Here is a 22,056-nt window from a genome sequence, read left to right as displayed (position 1 = left end):
TTTTCAGACATTAGCCTGGACATTGTACTTCCCTCTAGCTTAAAGTCTAATATTCATAGTTGTTGGGCGGGTGTGTGCGTATACAATCAATCGATTATCCTGGGCTCTAAACCCAAACATTTTCTTGTGCACTTGGAATCCTGAAATAGCGTGGCATTTCAGTGTGAAGTCAGTATTTTAACACCCAATGGAAGGATGTCCACAGGTTTGTATAATTCCTATATATTAAAGTTTGGTCACTTAATATGCCTTTGATACTTCAGAAATAAACTAAGTAATTTTAGTTTGGAAGCATTAGGAGGAACTAAAACACTCAACTGCAGGTTTAAAATGAGAAATCCTCTGCAGTCATCTGCCAGATAACATGGGCATGTCAATCAATTGCTTTTCAAAGTTGTCATGGCATTCATCTTTGATTAGACATGTCTATACATGTGATTAAGGGTCATTGCTATATTAGTTTTTGCCATCTGTTCTTTCTCTGAAAAGGTTAATCCAGTCATTCTCATAAATGTGATCTGTATTTGGTTTTTCCCTTGTATTTAGCCCATTTTTCAAATGCATCTGTAACCAATAACTACTGAACTTAAAATAGATGCACTCGGAATAAATATTTTTGTTGCAAGGGTGGGGCCGGGACTCCGGGTGGCGGTAGAGAGGCCTCATGCTGACGTGGCCGGAACGAAGAAGATTACAAACGTAAATCGACTTGGCTTGACGTTGAGCTGTGATGACTGCCAGGGAAACGGGACCGTTCTCAAGTCGGCGCATTTTGAAATAATACAAATTCCCATCACAAGAACTGTTTCAGCATTACGTAAAACGCATCGGCAATGAATGCTGCTCGTGATGAGCGTTTTAAAATGCTAAGTGGAAGGTGCAAGTGTGGATCTCAGCCAAAGTGAAGTGTTCCTATCGTTTGGCTAAATCTAAAACAAGCGCCGGCTGGGGACACATTTATGTGATTTAATAAAAAAACAGGAGCAGAAAGAACCGTGGAAGTGAACATACATGGATCCCAACCGAATAATACAGGCTCTCAAAGGAACTATAGACCCCAATATGAGGATAGCGGCGGAGAATGAACTCAATCAGGTGGGTGAGTCTTTGTATTCTACTTAAAAGCTGAACACAAACCTCAGCTTTAAGTTGCGAAAGTCTGTTTTTATTGCTATTTGCCACTTTGTGGAAGCGAGAATGGCCTAACAATATTATTTACCATCCTCGTCATCAAATTCAGAAATACTCGGAACAACAAAATGCGGACTTATCTAACTTTAGCAAAAGCCAATTTTACTTAGCTTGCCTCTAATTATTTAGTGTATTTTGTCCTGTGGGATCCCATTCAAAACCTGGATCCCAAGGGTTTTGGCATTTGGAGAGCCCCTTTCACAGTCCCCGGTGGACTGGCCTGTCTCAGACGTCCCCTAACTCTTTGACCACTTTGGAAGTGGGAAGCTGACTGGTCCCAGCGTGTGTGGAAGGGCCATGCTAGAAGAGCAGCAACTCCTGCTGCCTGCAGATGCCACCTCATGCTACCAGTGAGGGCTCTGGAAAAACCCTTCACGTAGAAAGGATGAGAAGAGTCAAACTGGTCTGTGGCCACCACCTGCCAAAGCCTCTCTTGACAGGGGTGGCCTTGCTAATTACCTGTTTACCTGTGGTCTTTTTCCATTTTTGCAACAGAATGTGGCATCAATGGGTCCACTTCCACAACTTTAAATATCCTATTTCTGGATTTATCAGCATATTCAAGTGAGCATGGAAACATCATAATGGTGTACAGATAGTAGTTCCCTGATCATGACAACACCGATCAACACACTTATATTTCTACTCAATCCTCTGATGTGTTCATGCATCTGGAAAAAAAAAAGGCAATGAAATGACAAGGCGCATTTCCACTGCAGGATTTTGGTGGGTATTTTGGGAGGGCGGGGGCATTGTTGCGTGTCTCGACTGCAGGAACCTACCCTGAAAGGCCATTTTCAGGAGCTTTCATAGGGCTCAATGGAGTCAGCATTGGTCTAGCAGGCGGTGCCTTTGCTCTCCCTGATAATGTCCGTGGGGTTTAGGGTTAGGGGTTAGGTGTTTGGGTTAGGGGTTAGGCTACACGGACACACAAAAGAGAAACCCAGCAAGTATCACAACACAACACAACATGTGTCATTTAATACTTATCAGCGCACTCATGTGTATGTAGACTCATGTGTATGCACACTACACCGCTCCAGCTCCTTTCCAGTTCCCCGACCTTCTTCCTCGTTGTTGCCTGGGCGTCGTCATGGTTGAAACTGTTGCACAACAATTGCATGGTCCTACCCCACAGTGGAGACATGACCATGAGACATGACCATGAGACATGACCATGGCCAAGCCAAGAGAAGGGTTCCTGTAAAGTTCCTGCCCCCTGTAATTACCAGGAACTCAGACTGCACTGTAAAACTAACTGTATAACTCGTTAGTTCTCCACTCCAGTTGTTTAATTAAGATATAGCTAAGTAGGCTGTCAGTGTATTCCAATCTTGTGTTTGCACAGCTAATGATGGAGATGCTTTTTCAGTGATGGGATCTCGATATTTTTAATACGTACACTGGGGGAAACCACATGTTTGATACGCTGCCAATTTTGCAAGTTTTCCCACTTACAAAAAATGAAAACATCCATAATTTAATGGTAGGTTCTCTTCAACCATGAGCTCATTAAAAAAAAAATCCAGAAAGTCACATTGTATGGCTTTAAGTAATTCATTTTCATTTTATTGCATAATCATATGGCTCGCACAGACCTGTTAACCCTAACCCTCTACTTGTTATTTCTATTGATCAGACCTGTTTGAACCCTTTAAAAGCCTGCAGTATGCAACTTGCTGATGCCAGCACACGTGCACACCTGTTGGAGGATTGCAAATGACCGTGTGAATGATCCAGAGGAGGAAAGGGGAAAGGACTTGTGGTCAGATAAGACCAAAATAGATGTTTTTGTTATAAATTGGAATAACAGGAAGACGGATGAGCACAGTCCACAGAACAGCATCTCAGTGGTGAAGAATGAGATCGACACATCCCACTTAGGGGGTGCTTTTCTGCACCGCTTTAAAATGAAGTAATTCAATGTAAAAATGGTGTTCATTAGCACCCAAAACAAATTCCCAGCATGATATTTCAATCAAACAAGGTTGGAACGAGTTTGAACAGACAGATGAAATGATGCAAGACTCAAACAAATCGGGCCAGGACTTTTTTCCTAGACCAAACACAAGAATTTCTATGGCTAGCAATGACGGTCCATAGTCCAAGATGTCTTTGGGGAGGCAGGGTTGATAGCTGTCAGCTGGTAAGTCACCATCTCCTGAATGCTCTTACTACACCACGCTTGCAACACCCATTCACAACCGCCACTCAACACCAGTGAGGGAGGGGGAAAATGCCTTTGGAAACACTTTGAATCACACCGTGAGCTTGGGGTCACAGCTGAAGTTCTCCTATCATGAAAATGACACACCTCTCCATTGTAAGTGGCAAAGCCTGCTAAATCAACAGTGTATGAAACCCTTATTCTCTCCCACAGTATATGAGGTGAATGTAATTAGATTGTTTTCAAGAATGTGGCTCTATTTTGTGTCCTTCAGTCCTACAAAATTATCAACTTCGCCCCGACCCTGCTTCAGATCATCATGTCAGAACAGGTGGAGTTTCCTGTTCGACAGGCTGGTAAGACTGCTCAGTTGATCTTCAGTATCTCACAGATTTCTGGGATCTCTCATGAATTTAGACTTGGGAAAGAAATGAATCACCAGATAAATAAGAACTCACTCCAACTTTTGCCCATTTCCGTGTGCCTGACTCATTTTGTGTGTAGCGGCCATCTACTTGAAGAACATGGTGAGCCAGTACTGGCAGGATAGGGAACCCTCTCTTGGAGAAGTGATTTTTCCCTTCAACATCCACGAGAACGATCGGCAGCAAATCAGAGACCACATAGTGGAGGGCATCATCCGCTGCCCGGAGTCGATACGGTAGGAAGACTGTCCCTGGACAAAGAGATCTCAGCTTTAATGCTAGTGCCTTTAGCAATGCAGTCCCACGTAGAACCACCATTTTTCTACCTTGCACCCTTGAAGACGTCATAATTGGAAATTAAACCTGTCGCTGGAGTTTTTGGGTATCATTTTGTGAAATAGCATGTTAAAATAGACTAAATATAAGCCCATCAGGATGGATGGATGCAATGGAATTGGAGACAGTTGAACACGAGCTCAGATATATTTGCAAAGGAGAAAGAGATCCAGGGTCAGGAATGCTTGAGACTGCAGGTCTGCGCCGTCCTCCACCATCCAGCAAAAGACACCAAAGATGCCGCCCCGAGTAAAGGAATTTGTGTACATTTGCGCAATATTACAAAATAATCTGTCCTAAACACTGTTTTTTTTTTTATTGGGAAAATAGCCCATCTTTGATTTTCTGCACTCTAGCTGTAGCCGGTGTATTTTAGGGGTCACAGCTCCTCTTTTTGCTGTTAACCAGCTGTTAATCTGACCTGGTTTAGCTGCCATGTGGCCTCAGCTTTTCACCTGCTGGGGACCCAATGAATCCTGATGTTGGGGGTGTCTAGGGTGACCAGAGGTCCTCCTTTACCCAAGCATGTCCTTCTCAGAAAATAGGTTCTCATCTCATTTTATTGGCTGCTTTTCCCCTTTTGGGGTCACATATGGGTGAAGGAGGAGGAGTCGCCAGCTCATCGCAGGGCAACAACATGAGCATTTATGGGTTCAGTATCTTGCTCAAGGGTACCTTGGTAGTGCTCTGAATGTGTTCAGGCACCTCTGCCTACTGTCAGAACACCTTTGTTTTGTCTGCCCTGGGGTTTCTCAGCCCAGCCCCCAACAGGCTGAGCTAGCACCACTGCAGCCGCTTCATGACACGCTGCAGACCCGTCCCCCGAGGATGCTCTGCCTTTGTTGGTTGCCTGGGCAATTCCTCACCCAAATGCAGAACCAAGTGGTCCTATTTTCTTTGGTGCTGCTCTGGTAAAGAATGCAGGCGTTGATTCCAACCAGGTCCAGCCTGATGTGGAAGCCACCAACTGACCTTCTGTGGGTCGTGGCTCTTGGGACGTGTAGTTTGGACCAAGGTCGTTTTCATGGCCAGATCTAATTTAAGAATCAAAATTGGGTCTACCAGACCACCCCAAGTCTCCGTTTGCCCCACCAGCAGCGACTGAATAAAGAATTAACCAAGTATCCTGCTAAATGAATGAGTAAAGCACAGTTGGCAACTGTTTTTCTTATTTGAACAAAGTCACCTGCATTTTAACAGGCAGGACAGGTGAAAATAGTGGTTCTAGTGTTAACTGTTCAACTTCTTGGGAACGCCTCTGATGTTCTGCAGGTCATCCACCTGCATCTGGTAATGCACAATGTTACGCAATGATAACTATTTCAAGACTTTGTTTGTAGCGTCCAGCTGACTATGTGCTTACGAGCCATCATTAAACATGATTTCCCTGGACGCTGGACTGCGATTGTGGACAAAATTGGCATGTACCTGCAGTCTCAGAACAGTGGCAGCTGGTACGGCACTCTGCTGGTTCTCTACCAGCTCGTCAAAACCTACGAGTGAGTCAACATTTCATCTTTCTCCGCTTTACCTCATTACACATTCGGCAGGTTTTCCGTCAGAGCTGCTAACCAATAACATCATTTATTGCAAAGTCCCACCAGGAATTCCATTTTTGTGAGTCAGGGCAGCGGGCAAGCTACATTCTGCATAGGCTGGAAAATCCGAGCAGTACCGTATTTTCTGGACTATATGTCGCTCCGGAATTTAAGTTGCACTAACCAAAAAATGCATAATAAACAAAAAAAATAGATATATAAGTCGCACTGGACAATAAGTCGCATTTTGGGGGAGAATTTATTTGATAAAATCCGAGACCAAGAACATACATTTCATCTTGAAAGGCAATTAGCAATCCATTAGCAATAGTGTTACGGTATGCTAACGTAACAAATTCAGCTACATGACCCACAACGAACTGAGTACGTGTCTGCTTTGTTAACGTAACATATTAACAGTTATTCAGATAACTATAGCATAAAGAACATCCGAGCAAGTTTACCAAACAATCAAGTCTAACTCCATAGACGAAGCACAGCTGCTTCTTCTGCGTCGCTAAAGGAACTCGTTCCTCAGGTACCCACGCCTAGAGCGCCCTCTGGTGGTTGTCAGTGTGAACATAACGAACATATGAAATTCTGTAATAATGTATTTATTTAAGCTCCGGAGTACAAGTCGCACCCCCTGACAAACTATGAAAAAAAGTGCGACTTATAGTTCAGAAAATACGGTAATTAGAACCGATAGGCATTATCTCTAGTTATTTATAGATGCTTGTTACATACATTCCATATATAACTCACCAAATGAAATTCCTCTCTCTCAACAATATGTACAGTAGCCAATAAACTTGAGCATACATATCGTTTTGTTCACGTATTTTCCATTTGTGGTGGGATGGCAAGAATAAAGCGCCACTGGAAGCAGAACTTTCACTCACTTGTTCAGTGGCGTTAGCCTCTAAAAATGGGCTCTTATTGGAAACTTGTACTTCCTGTGTGATTAATGCACCTTTGTCTTTTAAAGCCAGTGAACTCATGACTGTGTTGCAGCTTTAAAGATGCTTTTTGATCGTTTTGCCCCGTGCACCGAAGGTACAGGAAGGCGGATGAAAGAGAACCACTGCTGGCAGCCATGCACATCTTCCTGCCGAGGATTCAGCAGCTCATTAGTCAAGTGCTGGCTGACTCCAGCATCTTCTCTGTTCTCATCCAGAAACAAATCCTCAAGATCTTCCACGCTCTTATTCAGGTAGATATGGAACACTCCGGGCTGGAAAGGCCCCCGTTCCTTTGTGTGGTTGTCATGTTGATGTTGATGAGAGCACTAACGGACCATGGTGCTTTGCTGCAGTACTCGCTGCCTTTCCAGCTGATTGACAACACCGTGATGACTCAGTGGATGGAAATTTTCAGAGACGTCATGGATCGAGCGGTGCCGTCGGTAAGAAGCACGGGGGACAGTTTCCGCTGCGTTTGTGCGATGGTTTGGGCACGGTCTTTTGTTTGTGTGTTTGTCAGGAGACGTTGGAAGTTGATGAGGATGACCGCCCTGAGCTGGCGTGGTGGAAGTGCAAGAAGTGGGCGTTGCGTATCATTACCAGGCTGTTTGAAAGGTGACCTTTCTGCTCCTTCATTAGTAGAGCAAAACTCATCAGATAAACACTCATTTCTGGTTCGATTCACAGGTATGGAAGCCCTGGTCATGTGTCAAAGGAGTACTTTGACTTTGCAAACTTTTTCCTGAAGACTTATGCAGTGGGAATACTACAGGTAACTGCTTTGGATTCCAGAAGATGTGTTTTCTTCCGGAATCAGCTACTGCTGGGTTGACTTTTGCCACCTCGTGGACTGGTTTCTGTCCAGGTGTTGCTCAAGGTGATGGACCAGCATCGGCAGAAGCAGTATGTGACTCCTCGAATCCTGCAGCAGTGCATCAGCTACCTGAACCAGGGCCTGTCCCATTCACTCACCTGGAAACAGATGAAGCCACACATGCCAGTAGGAGTCCCTCTAATTCTATGGAATCATATGGAAACAAGTGTGTAGCTAAGGCTATGTAGCTTCTAGTAGCGCAGGACTGCATCGGGAACTTCCACCTCCATAAATAAAGCAACAAATTATCATTAGGGTCCGAGCGAGTGACGAGGTCCTGCAGGTGAGGACCCTATTGTAACGGAAGCGTGTTTTAGAGTTCTTCTTCCCATCAATCGCATTTTTGGACCACGCAATGACTCAGCAGAGGTTGTGCACGTGTTAGTTCTGGTGAAAACTGGGATATTTTGAAGAGTTTGGGAATAAACAGTGACAGTGGCATCGCCACTGGTACACATATGGATCATTTTAACCCAACGTTGTAAATCAAGGGGAATGTTGCACATTCTGGCTAGAGTGGTCAATTTTGGACCTATTTTTGAAGAGGTGTGGTCGCTGTGGCGTTATTAACGGCTCTCTGTGGCCACTCTAAGTGCTTTGACAGCCCCACCCCCTATAGGGATATTTTTAGGCAGAACAAAGACAAAGGAAATCAAAGGCAGACAGTCAAAACCAATGTTCCCTCTAAACTGCGCGCTTGCGCAATCGCACACTGCTTGCACATACTCGGCGCACAAGAAAATCTATGCAGCGCACAGAATAAAATTCAACAGAAACGTATTAATTAATATCTAATTTTAGATCTGATATAATCTAGTTAATTAGACTAGCCAATCAGCATTGACAGCGTTTGCGTATGTGCCCTGCCTTTACTCGCCGTGCAGGTTAGCTAGCTAACAACAGTGCAGCGGAGTTAAGAGATGCAAATGCTAATCCCTTATCATGGCAAAACGAACGGGCAGAGCCACATCCACTCATCAAGCCAAAGTAAAAAAGAAATGCGGTTCTTTTTAATTAGCCATGTAACTTGCTATGATCCAAGGTTTTGAACAAGCGTGATACTGGTGTGTGGCCACAGCGTACCCATCTGATGTTGCTCACAGTGGTCCTCAGTGCTCAGGGAGCTTGTGTGTCTGCTCAGACACATGAAAAATTAGAGGGAACATTGGTCAAAACTGAGAACGAAATGACAAAACTACCACAGACGGAACAATAGAACAACCAAGGAAGAAAGACCAAAGTATAGAGGCACCTACAATCCAGCACTTATGACTGCAATAACAGTTATTTAGTCTCTATTGACAAGTTTTGTTAAGAAATTGTAATTTTTCCATGTGTATAACTAAAAGAAGACTGTTATCTCTCCCAGGCCATCTGTCAGGAAGTCATTTTCCCTCTTATGTGTTACAAAGATGAGGATGAGAAACTCTGGCAGGAGGATCCATATGAGTACATTCGCATGAAATTCAGTAAGTACTTTCTGAACTTTTATCCTTAGACTGATACGATCCGTTTGAAGATTAAAAAAGCTGCTAATTAGCCAATGTCATTGTCCTTTCCTGTGTATTGAACTGCATGCCTTTTTCTTTATTGCAGTGCTGCATATTAGCACTGCTCCACAGCTGATGCTTTCTCTGATTAATATTTTGGTAGCAAATAAGTCCTCAAGTGTTTTTGAGTATGATACTACAAACTTGGCACACCTACTTTTGGGCAGTATCTCCTCTTCTTTACACACCCTCTCAAACTCTGTCAGGAGCCATTTTCAGATCTCTCTAGAGATGTTAATTCAGATTCAGGTCTGGCCACTGGCTGGGCTTTGGGTCATCCTGTTGAAGGACCCATCTTTGCCCCAGCCTGCAGTTCAGAAGGCTCTGGAGCTGGTTCTCAGGCTGTCTCTTTGCCTTGCTGCATTTAGCATTCCCTCGAACCTGACTCCTCTATCAGTTCCTGCTGCTACCACTACTGTGCTTCACTGGAGGACTAGTACGCACTTCTTACCTCACTTCCAAGTCCAAGTAGAACCTGGCGCCCAAAATGCCAATGGACCTGCGTTATTACAGCTAAGTTATTACAGCTCAGCACTGTTCAATTTGTGGTTAGCTAGCAAACGCTACATTTTGTTGATATATGACCATATAGGTTCTCTTTCAGCCAGGTCATATTAATCCGTAAAGAGTCAACCGGACTGTAGAAAGAAAGCGGTCTCATCAGAACGGCTTCTTCACTTCTGACTGGTTTGGGGGAGTTGAAACTATTTAGCTAATGCAGAATAAAAGGGCTGATTGAAAACACCTGTTGTGGCACCCATCGGGGGAGTTGTTAGGGCCACACCTGGGACCTGTAACCCTCATGATGATAGATAGAAATGCCTTATTGCAGGAAGTTTCTCTGCGGTAGTGGTAGAATAACAGTGGAATCATTTTTTTTAGTTCCAGATGTGGTCAGAAATAGCCAGAGCTACAGCACTGTGATAGGCTAATAGACAGCAGAGAGGTGGCGCGTGCTACGCAATTGTCCCTGGTTAGCAGCCGCATTGGCCAGGTGATGAGCAGTGAGAGACCGATGACTTTCTCAGGGGGCGAGAGCTAATGGAGGGGAAACTTGAAGGGTCCAAGCCCTGACCCTTCTGGAACACAAACCAGCTTAATACTGTGAGGCCGACAGTGGTGCAAACACCCGTGATCGTCGACTGCACCAACTGCTGCAGATGGGTCGGGGAGGACGAGGAGAGATGCTGAAAGGGAATCCCTCTCAGCAGCAGGTCATTTGTGACTCTCGCCAGAGCTCTTTCTGGGCTGTGGGTGGAGATTGCTATGTTGGAAATGATCCTGGATGTAGCAGCAACAACCTTCTCTGAAATTTTGGAGAGAAATGGGTATGGGGCCTGTTAGATCTCCTTCTATCACGCTGCATCGAGGCCCCAGACTTTCCTGTGTGCACTTTGCACTCCTTTTAAAGCGTCTGGCTAGCTCTCTGAATTCTAGTCTTCAGATTGCTGCTATCAGGCATATTTGATTGTCCCATTGGCTTGCATGCAGATGCTGTGATCTTGAATTTGTCAGAATTTGTCTTTGTAGAGCTCCCTGGATTTGCCAATACCATTGATCAGGGGAAAATCCCTTCCCTTCCCTTGAAGCAGATAAAGGGTGAACTGAATCTCCTACGCTCCTATTTACCTGCAAATTTTACCTGCAAATTGGCTAAGGGGACTCTGGTCACCGGAGCCGATGTCAGTATTCGAGTTCTTTCCTGACCCATGTACAAACTGGAGTGTTGTAGTTGCTTTGTTTTGCCTGGAGTGTTAGCGCACTTCTATTTTTAGCTGCTAGCCAGAGGTAGCACTCAGGGGCCCATCCTTCTACACAGATGGAACATCAGAGACCTGGCCAGAAGAGTTGAGATAAGACAGGGTGAAGCATATCGGGCATTGAGGAACCGAGAGCAGGACGTCCAGGCAGGATCAAGGGCGCCGTGGCCGGTTAGCTGTCATGCTAAGCACTTAGACACAGCAGCGGCCTATGCTAGGATCTGGTTTATGGACTTCAGAGAAACCCCAGAGCGACAACAGGACAGGCTCTCCCGGCTTAATGCGGCCGACTCCACCTGCAGGTGGATCACAGACTTCCCGTCTGACAGATGGTAAAGCTGGGAAAACGCATATCTAGAAGCCGAAGCATCAGCAACCCCTCAAGGTTGCGTTCTTTTTCCACCTCTCTTCACTCTGTCCACCAACAGCTCCATCCCTCTCATCAGTCGTTCAGGATCCTCATGGTTACGGACGACGCCCTCATCAGACTCACCTCTGAGGGGAATGAGTCGGTTGATCGCCTGGTTCAGGAGCAGGCCACAAGGAACCATTTGCCCTTCAGAGATGGCAGAGCAGATGATTAATGATGCGTGTGCGTCTTTATATAGTTTTTTTATTCATGCTTTTCCTTAGAAAAAGAATCTTTCTTCTTTAGCAGCACATGAATCTGACTGCTGTCAGTGCTAAGAGCTAAGCTAAGGGCTGTCGATACAATGCGAAAAGCATGGGCCCTAAAATTGAGCCCTCTGGGATTCTGTAGGACTGCAGAGCAGAGGGGGGACTCACCAAAGCTCACTCATAGTTCAGTCTGCCAGACCAGATGTGAACCATGGCATTGAAAAGAGACAGAGGGTCAAACTGCCTCTCTATGAGGCCCTCCTCACATCACCTTACGATGATTCAGCATTTTCCTCTTCACCCACACATGAGACTGACTCAGTGACGTCGAGGCACATGATCATCAGAAGGAACCAATCACACGTTTACGGACACTGAAACTGCAGCTTTGACAACTACTACGGTTTAAATTTAGATCAAATGATGACACAGATGCCAAGGATTGTCAGATGCTCCACATTAGAAGCCACCACTTTGACACTTGGTTGTACTTCTATTGAGATGAGGTCTTGTGAATTCTGCTGTTTCTTGGAATGTCCTTATTACAGACCTGTATGATGACCACACCTCGCCTGCCTCTGCAGCCCAGGGCCTCCTGCATAAAGCTGCCCGTAAGAGGAAGGAGGTAAGGATGAATGCGTGGTAGCCTTTTCCATCCTGAGGAGGTTGAGTTAGATAGAGCTTCGTCAGCGGGGCTTATACCATATTGGCCCGAATATAAGACGACCCTGATTATAAGAAGACCCCCTCTTTTTCAAGACTCAAGTTTGAAAAAAGACTTTTTGAACACCAAATTTAATTTTTATACAGAAAATAATTGCAGTACATCTGAAACAAATGATTATATCTTCGACCCACTTTTCTCCAGATTGTTGCTACGTTTCTCTATTTTCTGTTATCTCTTCTCTTATTTTCTTCTCTTTTCTTTCTTACCGCTATTATTTTTATTTTTCTTCGTGCTACCGCTATTTTTATTTTTCTTCTTCGTGACAGGGGTTCGCTTTGGCCTGGGGAGTTAATTTCAGCATTCGTTTTAAAGATATCTGGCGCCATCTAGCGTTGTGAATGGGTATAACGTCTAGACCGCGAATGTAAGACGACCCCCACTTTTTCAGTCTTATTTCAATGCAAAAAACACCGTCTTATATTCGGGCCAATACCGTATATGCAGGAAAGCAAGTCAACTCTAATAAACTCTGTCCACACTTCTCACTGCCAGCATTGTTGCAATAGTGTTGACATTTTAAATCAGTATAGAAGCACGTTGGTCTTTTTGAGCTACAGTTTGCAAATGCTTCATAATTGAATGTGAAAACAATTAATCTGACTTTTTTTTCTGCTGCATAATGCTCACGTGTCCATCCTCCTCAGGTTCTTCCTCAGATGATGGACTTTTGCCACCAGGTGCTGGTTGACCCCTGTGCTGACCCTCACAGGAAAGACGGAGCCCTGCACTGCATTGGAACGCTTGCAGAGGTTTTAATGAAGGTAGCCATTTCGGTACCTTTGGTGCCATCCGTCAGTGTTGGACACTCGTTGATCCGTGTTTCCACAGAAACGGCTGTACAGGGAAGAGATGGAGCTGATGCTGCAGAACTACGTCTTCCCTCTGCTCAACTCGCCCCTGGGTTACCTGCGAGCCAGGGTGCGTTCACCATCTTCTCTAATTGTACGTGTTTGGAGCTGAAGACAATGGGGACGTCTCAATCTTACTGCTCCTGCTTTGTCTTTCTCAGTCATGCTGGGTGTTGCACTGTTTTAGCCTGCTGCAGTTCCACAATGAGCTAGTGCTCCGGAATGCCGTGGAGCTGCTCAAACACAACCTAATCGAAAACCAAGAGATGCCCGTCAAGGTAGAAGCCGCCATCGCTCTGCAGACCCTGATCAGCAATCAGGAACAGGGTTTGTACAAAAAGAATCATCCAAACGGAGACATAGTTGATCCGGCTGTCTGGGCTCATCGGCCTTCCTGTTGGCTTAGCAGCCAGCTATTTGAACTGTCCTGTTCTGGTTGTCCTTATGTTTTAGTCAGGTTCTGATACGAGCACGAGTGTCCGCTGTTTGATCTCCTGAATCAGCATTGGAAAGAAAAACACGCACAAACCAGCAAAGAAGCAGAAGAGTGATGGGGTGTAATGTGGCTTCCACAGAAGGCCGTCAACGTTTGCTAATGGTTTCATTTCCAAAGAACTGCTCAGATGTTCTCTGGCTTTCAGTGTTGTTGACGAATGCTCCAGCAGAAATAGTTCTAAACTTTGACAGATTTCTGAGCAAAGGGGTTTGGAAAGAAAGAGTTTCATTGTGTTTGTGTGTGTAGCCAAGAGCTACATGAGGCCGTACGTGCGCCCGGTCATGCTGGAGCTTCTGCACGTAGTGAAGGAGACGGAGAACGACGACCTTACCAATGTCATCCAGAAAATGATCTGCGAGTACAATCAGGAGGTGGCTGCTATCGCTGTGAACATGACGCAGAATCTGGTAGGGTGCGGTTCTGAATTCCAGAGATCCAAGCAAGTTCTTTCATGAAACGGTTAACTTGTTTGAATCCTCAACGTCGTCGTTGGTTTCTGAAATGACGGTCGGTGTGTTTGTGTTTGGCAGGCTGAAATATTCATCAGGGTTCTTCAAAGTGATGAGTATGTGGACAATGAGGACAAGACTGTCATGGCTCTGGGTGTCCTCAGCACCATTGACACCATCCTTACCGTTATGGAGGACCACAAGGAGGTCTTTGTCTCAGCAATTCCTCCAGACATGCCCAGACCGGTGGGACTAGGTGGCTGTATCTAAGCCTGTTCACCTGCTTTCCTCTTCTTTCCAGATCACGCAGCAGCTGGAAGGAATTTGTTTGCAGGTGATTGGCCTTGTCCTGCAGAAGCCAATCATAGGTATGGCAGGTGTGTGTATCGGCAGCAAATGACTTCCCCTACACTCCCAACGGTGCACACGACACAAGGGTGCTCGTGGTGCTCAGTGGGACTTCAGCACAGCCCACACAAACCATGGTGGAGGCTAGTACGACCGTGCGCTCCACCATGGTTCTCAAGACGAGGTGCTTTTGTATGTTTATTGTCCTTTGCAGAGTTCTATGAAGAGATCCTGTCCCTGGCATTTGGCCTCACGTGTCAGACCATCTCCTCCTCGATGTGGCAGCTTCTTGGGGTCTTATACGAGGTCTTCCAGCATGACTGTTTTGACTATTTCACAGGTATCTATTTGTCTAATGAAGCTAACGTTCTGTCCAGAGCTGAGTGAAGCTACTGTATGTGGAGCAACACTTGACCCCCCCCCCTTTACAGAACGCTTTAAAAAGCCTTTTCTTTAGTTGTAATTGACTATTTACCGTATTTTCTGGACTATATGTCGCTCCGGAATTTAAGTCGCACTAGCCAAAAAATGCATAATAAAGAAGAAAAATAGATATATAAGTCGCACTGGACAATAAGTCGCATTTTGGGGGAAAATGTATTTGATAAAATCCGAGACCAAGAACATACATTTCATCTTGAAAGGCAATTAGCAATCCATTAGCATGGATTAGCAATAGTGTTACGGTATGCTAACGTAACAAATTCAGCTACATGACCCACAACGAACTGAGTACGTGTCTGCTTTGTTAACATAACATATTAACAGTTATTCAGATAACTATAGCATAAAGAACATCCGAGCAAGTTTACCAAACAATCAAGTCTAACTCCATAGACGAAGCACCGCTTCTTCTTCTACGTCGCTAAAGGAACTCGTTCCTCAGGTACACACACCTAGAGCGCTCTCTTGTGGTTGTCAGTGTGAAAATAACAAACATGTGAAATTCCGTAATGTATTTATATAAGTCGCTCCGGAGTACAAGTCGCACCCCCTGACAAACTATGAAAAAAAGTGCGACTTATAGTCCGGAAAATACGGTAACTATAGCATACACCGAAATGTGTAAATGTGTAAAATGAAGATTACTATGAAGACATTTAAGCCTCGTGAGATCACTTTTGTAAGATTATTTGTAGGACTTTACTGGTGATCGATGGAGTCCCTGTGTTTTGTTCTGCTTTAGTGGCTCCTGGCTGACGACGTTGCTTTGATGCTGCTGTGGCTGCTCCGGCATGTCGCTGCGCAGCGGCATGTTTCCTTTCAGCCGCTCCTTTTGGTGCGGTCGGTGGGGAAACGAGGGAGGAGCCCAGACTGTAGATGTAGTTTGATCAGAAACTGGAGATGAGCCTGCACACACGCTCGTCTCGCTGGGAGGGGGCAGAAATGGGCAGTCGGCTAATGTGTAGGTCTAGTTGCCTCAATATTCATCCAAATCCAACAACTTGGAGGGTGTCCATGTGCACGCTCCCTCTCTGTCCTCTATCAACCAGGGAAACTGCAGACTGACGTCACGACCTTTGGAAATTGGAAATGACTCCCGAGGCTGTAGCGTGATCTCTTGGCGCGATGCAAAGGAAGTCAGCCAGAAGTGAATGCGCCATTTGGTGTCATGGTGGCTCCGACTGTAGGAAGACCCCTAAATGATCCTAAACTGGGACACTCTTAATGCTCATGCGTAAATTGTCCTAAAATCAATTAGATAAGGCTTAAATGTCTTCATAGTCAGGGTGCCTTTAAATATCTGTATCTAAATGTAAAGAAACTCCCAACCTGGTCTTCCAGAGTGTGTCCTCATGGATTTCCCCCGCTCTGCCTTCAGACGGGATCGTGCATGTGTGTGTGCGTAATAAAAGCCTTGTCTTTATTTTGCAGATATGATGCCTCTCTTACACAACTACGTGACCGTCGATACCGAAACACTCCTGTCAAACTCCAAACATTTGGAAGTGATCTACAGCATGTGCAAAAAGGTCCAGCCACGCGTTGGTGCACTGCTCCGCCTCTGCGGTGTTGCCGTGGCGTGCAACCGTCATGACTGCCGATCTTTTTCAGGTGCTGACTATAGATGCTGGGGAAGATGCGGAGTGTCACGCTGCCAAGCTGTTGGAGGTTATTATCCTGCAGTGTAGAGGCAGGGGCATCGACCAGGTCAGCATTGGGACGCATTATTTGAGCGTATCAATCAACATTTGCTATAGCTGTTGGCCCGCGAAGTCAAGGGAAGATCGATTAACATCTGGATTTCACTCACGATTGTTAGCTTTGCGGGGAAAAGCAGCAGGAAGCAAAGTGTGTGGATTGATGCAGACGGCATCAAGGAAACCTTCAATTGAACAGTTTTTCTGGGGGATTAAAAACAAATCAGGTCGCAAAACATTCCCTTGATGGAAATGTGTCAGTTTTCACACTAAACTTCAAGCTTGGTGGTCACAGCTGGGAACCATTGGCTGAGGTGGGCCTGAGCCTGGACCTCGACCTTAAATCCTCCCATGTTAGCAATCAATAAGCCACCATGGGGATGAGTGTGTGTGAAGGTGGAGGAAAAGCCAAAAGGACAGTTGTGAGACCCAAATGAGGTTTAAATTGGTCTTCATCTTGTGTCTCGCTCTGCAGTGTGTTTTGGAGAAATTGTCTGTTGACACTACGAAAGAAGGGAAAGCTGTCTAAACACGCTTCAGAGCAGGTGGAAAGCTTTACGACCCTTTCACTTGTTTGCTGTTCCACGCTCAAAATGACAATGTTAGGGGATTGAGGATGAGGATTTTGCAGTACTTGACACATTGGCCCACTGGGTACGAGCCCGGCCAATCAGAGGAGGGCTTGCTCGTGGGTATAATATGCAGATTGGGACTCTCACACACCATTGTAAAGGAAGTGGCGTTCCTGCAGAAGGGAAGGCTACTAGCTTAAATGCTTAGCCTCTTGCTATGCAGCGGGCCCTCCATAGATCTAAATCTGCCTTCTCTAACTAAAGAGGCTTGGAATTTTGAAGCCACATATTCCTCCACCTCTTAGGAGACTTCCTGAGTAGTTGGAGTTAATATTAAGGAGATTAATCAGGCGTAGAAACACCTAAGGATCCCAATGAGCCCTTAAACTGCTATAAGTCTATAAACATCTGCCAGATGTCCTCTTTAGGTTGAAGATTTAAGTCCACCACGTGTATTTGAGCTTCCTTTTATCTCTAAAATTCTTGAGAAGGTGGTGGTGACTCAGTTACTGGAGCACCTGCAGAGGAACAGCCTTTTTGAGATGTTTCAGTCAGGCTTTAGAGCTCACCGTAGCACAGAAACAGCACTTCTTAAAGTCACTAATGATCTTCTTAGAGCTTCAGATCATGGACTGGTTCCTATGCTGCTTCCAGTTTGTTCATGTTCATGAGGTTTGCTCTTCATACAGTAGCCTCATCGTGGAGCTTCACAAAATGATGTATTCGGGGACATTAATGAGCAGCAGGAATAAATGTTTGCAGCTATGCTGATGATGCTCCATCATATCTGGAGATGCTGACAGCACCAGATCAACCCCAGTAGACCACCGTGGCATTTACTGCTGCTTTTAGGACCTTTAACAGAAGAGTTGTAGGCTGAGCCTTTACGTCAGGCCCCCACCCCCCTGCTGTGGAACCAGCCCCCTGTTCAGGTACAGGAGGAAGACTTCCTCTCTACCATAATAACAGGAGACATTAGATAATCAGACGTCTGCCGTCCTTGGTCCGTCCTTGAAATCAGGATTGTGTCATTCTGGAATTGAACAGATGTTTTGTAAAGTTGAACTGAAATTGTTGCGACTGCGGCTCTGTGAGAAGCGCCATAAACCTGCTGAGAAGAAATCGGAATTGATTGATGCACACAAAAGTAGCTGGTTAGTCACACTTGGAGCATGTCCAAGTGGAAAAGGACCAGTCCGAGTACAGAACCTTGTGGAACTCCATGGCTACTGTATAAAGAAACTTTTAAATTTGAACCTTTTCATCAAACACGAACAGGCAAACAGTGCCTGGACCAAGACTGATGGCAACCATTAACAGATAAAGACAAAGAAAGGTTCAAACCTGATGTTCTTTCGGCGTGGCGGGACGCTCTATCCTACCCCAGCTCGCTGTCTCACGGCCTGTTGGTTTCACCGTACCGGGTGATTCATCTGTTGCATTGGGTGTTGACCCATCTTCGAGAACCCTTTCAAGTTCGGGCCATCGGCCTCTTTTACACGGAAAGCATTCATGGTCTTTGAGATGTTGAGAGGGTTCTCCAATGTCTCACAGGTATTCGTTGAGCGGTTTACTCCTGTTCCAGTCAGATCCCTCACATTTCGCTTTAAATATCCCATTATGAGGGTGTGCGTTCCGTGTCTGAGGCGCTCCATTCAACTGACCGTACCATTGTGTGAGGGCGTTTGATTGGCCCACTGTGATGGTCCTGCAGTTTCATTGGTCTGTTTTTTGGGTGGCATGAAAATCGCGAGCGGGGAAAAATGCTAAATAAGCGGTGGGGTTCCAGGCCTGGGAATAAAAGCAACGGCTTCTAGACTGGAAATTACAATCGGAACTTCCACCAGTGCGGTTTCTGTGCTGTGATGAGCTCTAAACTCTGGTCTGGACCACCTGCTGCTCACCAGGGTTCTGAAGAACATTAGACGTGGTGGATGAATGCTAAAGCGCTTGCTTTAGGGTGTGATACACTGCTCCTGGTTTAGGACAACCTTGTCCAGCTGTTTTCTCCCATCCACCTGTCTCCACGTGTGTTTCAGCTGTCCACCAACTGTGTTTCCTCGCAGTGTGTGCCTCTGTTCGTGGAGCTGGTCATGGAGCGGCTGATGAGGGGGGTGAAGTGTAGCGAACTGAGGACCATGTGTTTGCAGGTGGCTATCGCTGCTCTGTACTACAACCCGGTCCTGCTCATTGAAACCCTGGACAGCATGCACGTTCAGCACAGCCCTCAGCCCATCACGGCTCACTTCATAAACCAGTGGATCAATGACACCGAATTCTTTGTTGGGTGAGGGAACGCGTGCTCCTCCTCTTTTGCTTTAGCTACCTGCACAATAGATAAGAAGGGTTATTTGGGAAAGCTCTTGTCCAAAAAGCACACACCGTGTTGACCTTTTAATTATTGGTTTGTTTATTCCAAAGCAACAGCCTGGACAGGAGACTGACTGTCCAAGGGGTCTTTTCAAAGTCTCTTCTGGATTTTGTCAGCAGCAAATGAAGACTAGTGAGCCTTGGAGCTCTGAAGCCCCGCTCTCTCATCACCTGCCCTCCGTCTTTGTGTTCTTTAGGCTCCATGATCGGAAAGTGTGTATCATTGGTCTAAGTGTGCTGATGGAACTGCCCCGTCGCCCAGCTGTCCTGGATACTGTTGCTTCCCAGATCGTTCCATCCATTCTTCTATTGTTTCTGGGCCTCAAACCCCTTTATGCCCCTCGCCATGGCAACAAAGCAGACTCGCTAACCCAAGCACGGGAGCAGGACGAAGACCAGAATGGTGAGAAACGTCTGAACATGCGTGGATGGATGTGTGTGTTTACCCTGCTTATATAATCCTAAACACTCATTGAGATTTGATTTGTGTGTTTTCAATGTGCCACTAACAGAGGAGATACCCAGTGATGAAGATGAGGTCAGTGAGAACCATTCTGCCATGCAGCAGCCACCGCTGCCCAACATGCCTGGCCAGAGTGGTGAAGATGATGAGGAGGAGGATGATTACTGGGATGATGATGGCTTTGAGGGAACACCCCTGGAAGAGTACAGCACCCCGCTAGACTTTGAAAACGGAGAGGATGAATTTCACTTCTTCACCTCCACCCTGCTGCGTATGTCCCCTCCCTCCTTCCCTCCCTCTGCTGGCTGTCTTTCTACACTCGTGCACCTTCATAGACAGCTTCTTCTCATATGCCAGGGCTCCAGACCACTGATGCTGCCTGGTACCACTCTTTGATGTCTCCACTTAGCGAAGACCAAAAGAAACAGCTGCAGGAGATCTACAACATCTCACAACAGAGGAGTTCCACCTCCAAGGGGCAATGAAGAGTCAGTGGTCAGTAAGAACACCTCAGATAAGAGCTTAGTGCCAGGGCTAACTATAGGGCTAACATTTGAAACCAGCCTTCAGCAGGTTTCTCTTCAATGCTTCTCCTAAAAAGAGACTTCCTGATTTCATGATGCATTTGCTGCCCTGGTTCTACTACTTCTATTGTAGGGTCTGTAAATGTATATTTATTGATCTTTTATATCTGGGGAGGAGTGCCACACACTGTATGTGGTTGTGTTGCTAATGCTAGCTGCTAGGGTTGTCTCTCAAACCAGCCTGATGCTTCTCTAACTGGTCAGATTCCCCCAGACTTTAGGCCTGATTTTGATTTATTTCAGAGCATTTTGTCTTTTTGATTTACAGGGTTTAAATACTTTTGATTTTGTGAAAATGGAACTTTCCCGCTAGAGACCCGTGGCTAAACTGATAACCAGATTGTTTGGAAAAAAGGGAAAACCTAAACTTCCTATATTTACAGTTCCTAAATTTAATCCAGTTAACTATTTTGCCTTTTGAAGTTTCCTTTGTTTTTGAGGTGATGTGCAGTTTTCTGCTTTTCAGATAAACCACAAGATGGATAAACTCCATGGGATAATGGTGACATTTACCTCACTGGAGCAAGTGCTTGGAGCCGCACAGATCTGGAGATCTCAGCTAGGCTTTATCAATAAATCCACTGTAAATACCCTCATTGGAGTATTTCTAATAAAGTGTGTGAGTGTTTTTCCAACTGAAAGTTATTCATTAGATTTGAAAATGTGCTTGACCTCAGATGAATTCCTACTTCAGACGGACAGGATCAAAGTTAAACTGTCATCTTGTTTCCAGCTATGATAATTAATAAATGTTAAAATTAAAATAAGTAGATTCTGCTTTTTAAAAAAAAAAATCAGATTAATTTAGTTGGTTTGTATCGTGGAACATTTTCTAACCTGTTTTTTTTTTTTTTTTCACCAAGTTCTACTGTACCTTCCAATTATTAATCTGTCCCATTCCCAAGCAGTGCAAGGAATAAATATTGAGAAAATGAATAATATTTGTGGGAAATTATCAAATTCTTCTGGAACCCCTTCATGAGTTAGGGTTGGGGTTCGTTTGAGCAGGAATGATGAATCCTGATGTTGATCAAAGTTTGTACTCAAAATAACTTCAACAGACACATTAGGGAAAGACTGCTCTTTTCCCTATATTTCAGCTGGAAATTCCAGAAATCTCTTGTCGGCGTAAAAATTCCCAACTACACAGAAGCACATAAACATTACACAAATTATGAGTTCATGAAATCATGGAGGTGACTTTCCTTCCTCCATGCATTCTCTCTGATAGCCTTAAGTTAATCAGTTACATAAAGACTTTCTCGAGCTAGGAGCTCCACAGAATCCCAGGGCCTGACGCCCAACCAGCAAGAGTGGCAGGAAAAACTCCCCTTTCACAGGACGAAACCTTGAGCAGGACCAGGCTCATTTAGGGGGACCCTCCTGCTGATGGAGAGGGGAGGAAGGGAGAGGTGAAAAGAGGAGAGGAGATACATTTTTTTCTATAAATTCTTTTGACAGACGGTCCTTTTTAGCTGCTGCCACTAGTTTGAACTTCGTCAGCTGTTCATCTGGGACTAAGTTGTAATGTTCCATTTTTTGTCACTGGACCTATGTGACACTAAGGCTGTGTCCAAAACCACCCTGAAACAGCCTTTGCCTTAAAACGTTGCAACTTGCTATAAGTAGTGACAAAA

General features: G+C 45.2%; 1 protein-coding gene across 2 annotated transcripts; it reads left to right on the top strand.

The window, feature by feature from the left end:
• The first annotated feature begins 692 nt into the window (after nucleotides 1-692).
• ipo8 (importin 8) lies at nucleotides 693-21,355 on the top strand. 2 transcript variants are annotated; one of them, XM_003972646.3, is made up of 25 exons: nucleotides 693-1,095; nucleotides 3,633-3,714; nucleotides 3,863-4,019; nucleotides 5,460-5,618; nucleotides 6,714-6,870; nucleotides 6,973-7,062; nucleotides 7,140-7,234; nucleotides 7,307-7,391; nucleotides 7,485-7,619; nucleotides 8,863-8,962; nucleotides 11,970-12,046; nucleotides 12,793-12,909; nucleotides 12,977-13,066; nucleotides 13,158-13,323; nucleotides 13,739-13,899; nucleotides 14,023-14,148; nucleotides 14,243-14,309; nucleotides 14,504-14,629; nucleotides 16,165-16,262; nucleotides 16,345-16,440; nucleotides 19,069-19,289; nucleotides 19,570-19,775; nucleotides 19,885-20,106; nucleotides 20,193-20,330; nucleotides 20,886-21,355. In XM_003972646.3, exons 1-24 carry the CDS (start codon nucleotides 1,012-1,014, stop codon nucleotides 20,318-20,320), a joined length of 3,045 nt encoding a protein of 1,014 aa, XP_003972695.1. In that variant the 5' UTR covers nucleotides 693-1,011; the 3' UTR covers nucleotides 20,321-20,330; nucleotides 20,886-21,355. The 2 variants fall into 2 exon arrangements, with proteins under 2 accessions (XP_003972695.1, XP_011611451.1); XM_011613149.2 differs by having other exon boundaries at nucleotides 14,243-14,318.
• The last annotated feature ends 701 nt before the right edge of the window (nucleotides 21,356-22,056 follow it).

This window comes from Takifugu rubripes, chromosome 18 (assembly GCF_901000725.2).
Source record: "Takifugu rubripes chromosome 18, fTakRub1.2, whole genome shotgun sequence".
Taxonomy (NCBI): domain Eukaryota; kingdom Metazoa; phylum Chordata; class Actinopteri; order Tetraodontiformes; family Tetraodontidae; genus Takifugu; species Takifugu rubripes.
The sequence above is the reverse complement of the archived record's forward strand: the minus strand, read 5'-3'. Positions and strand labels throughout refer to the sequence as shown.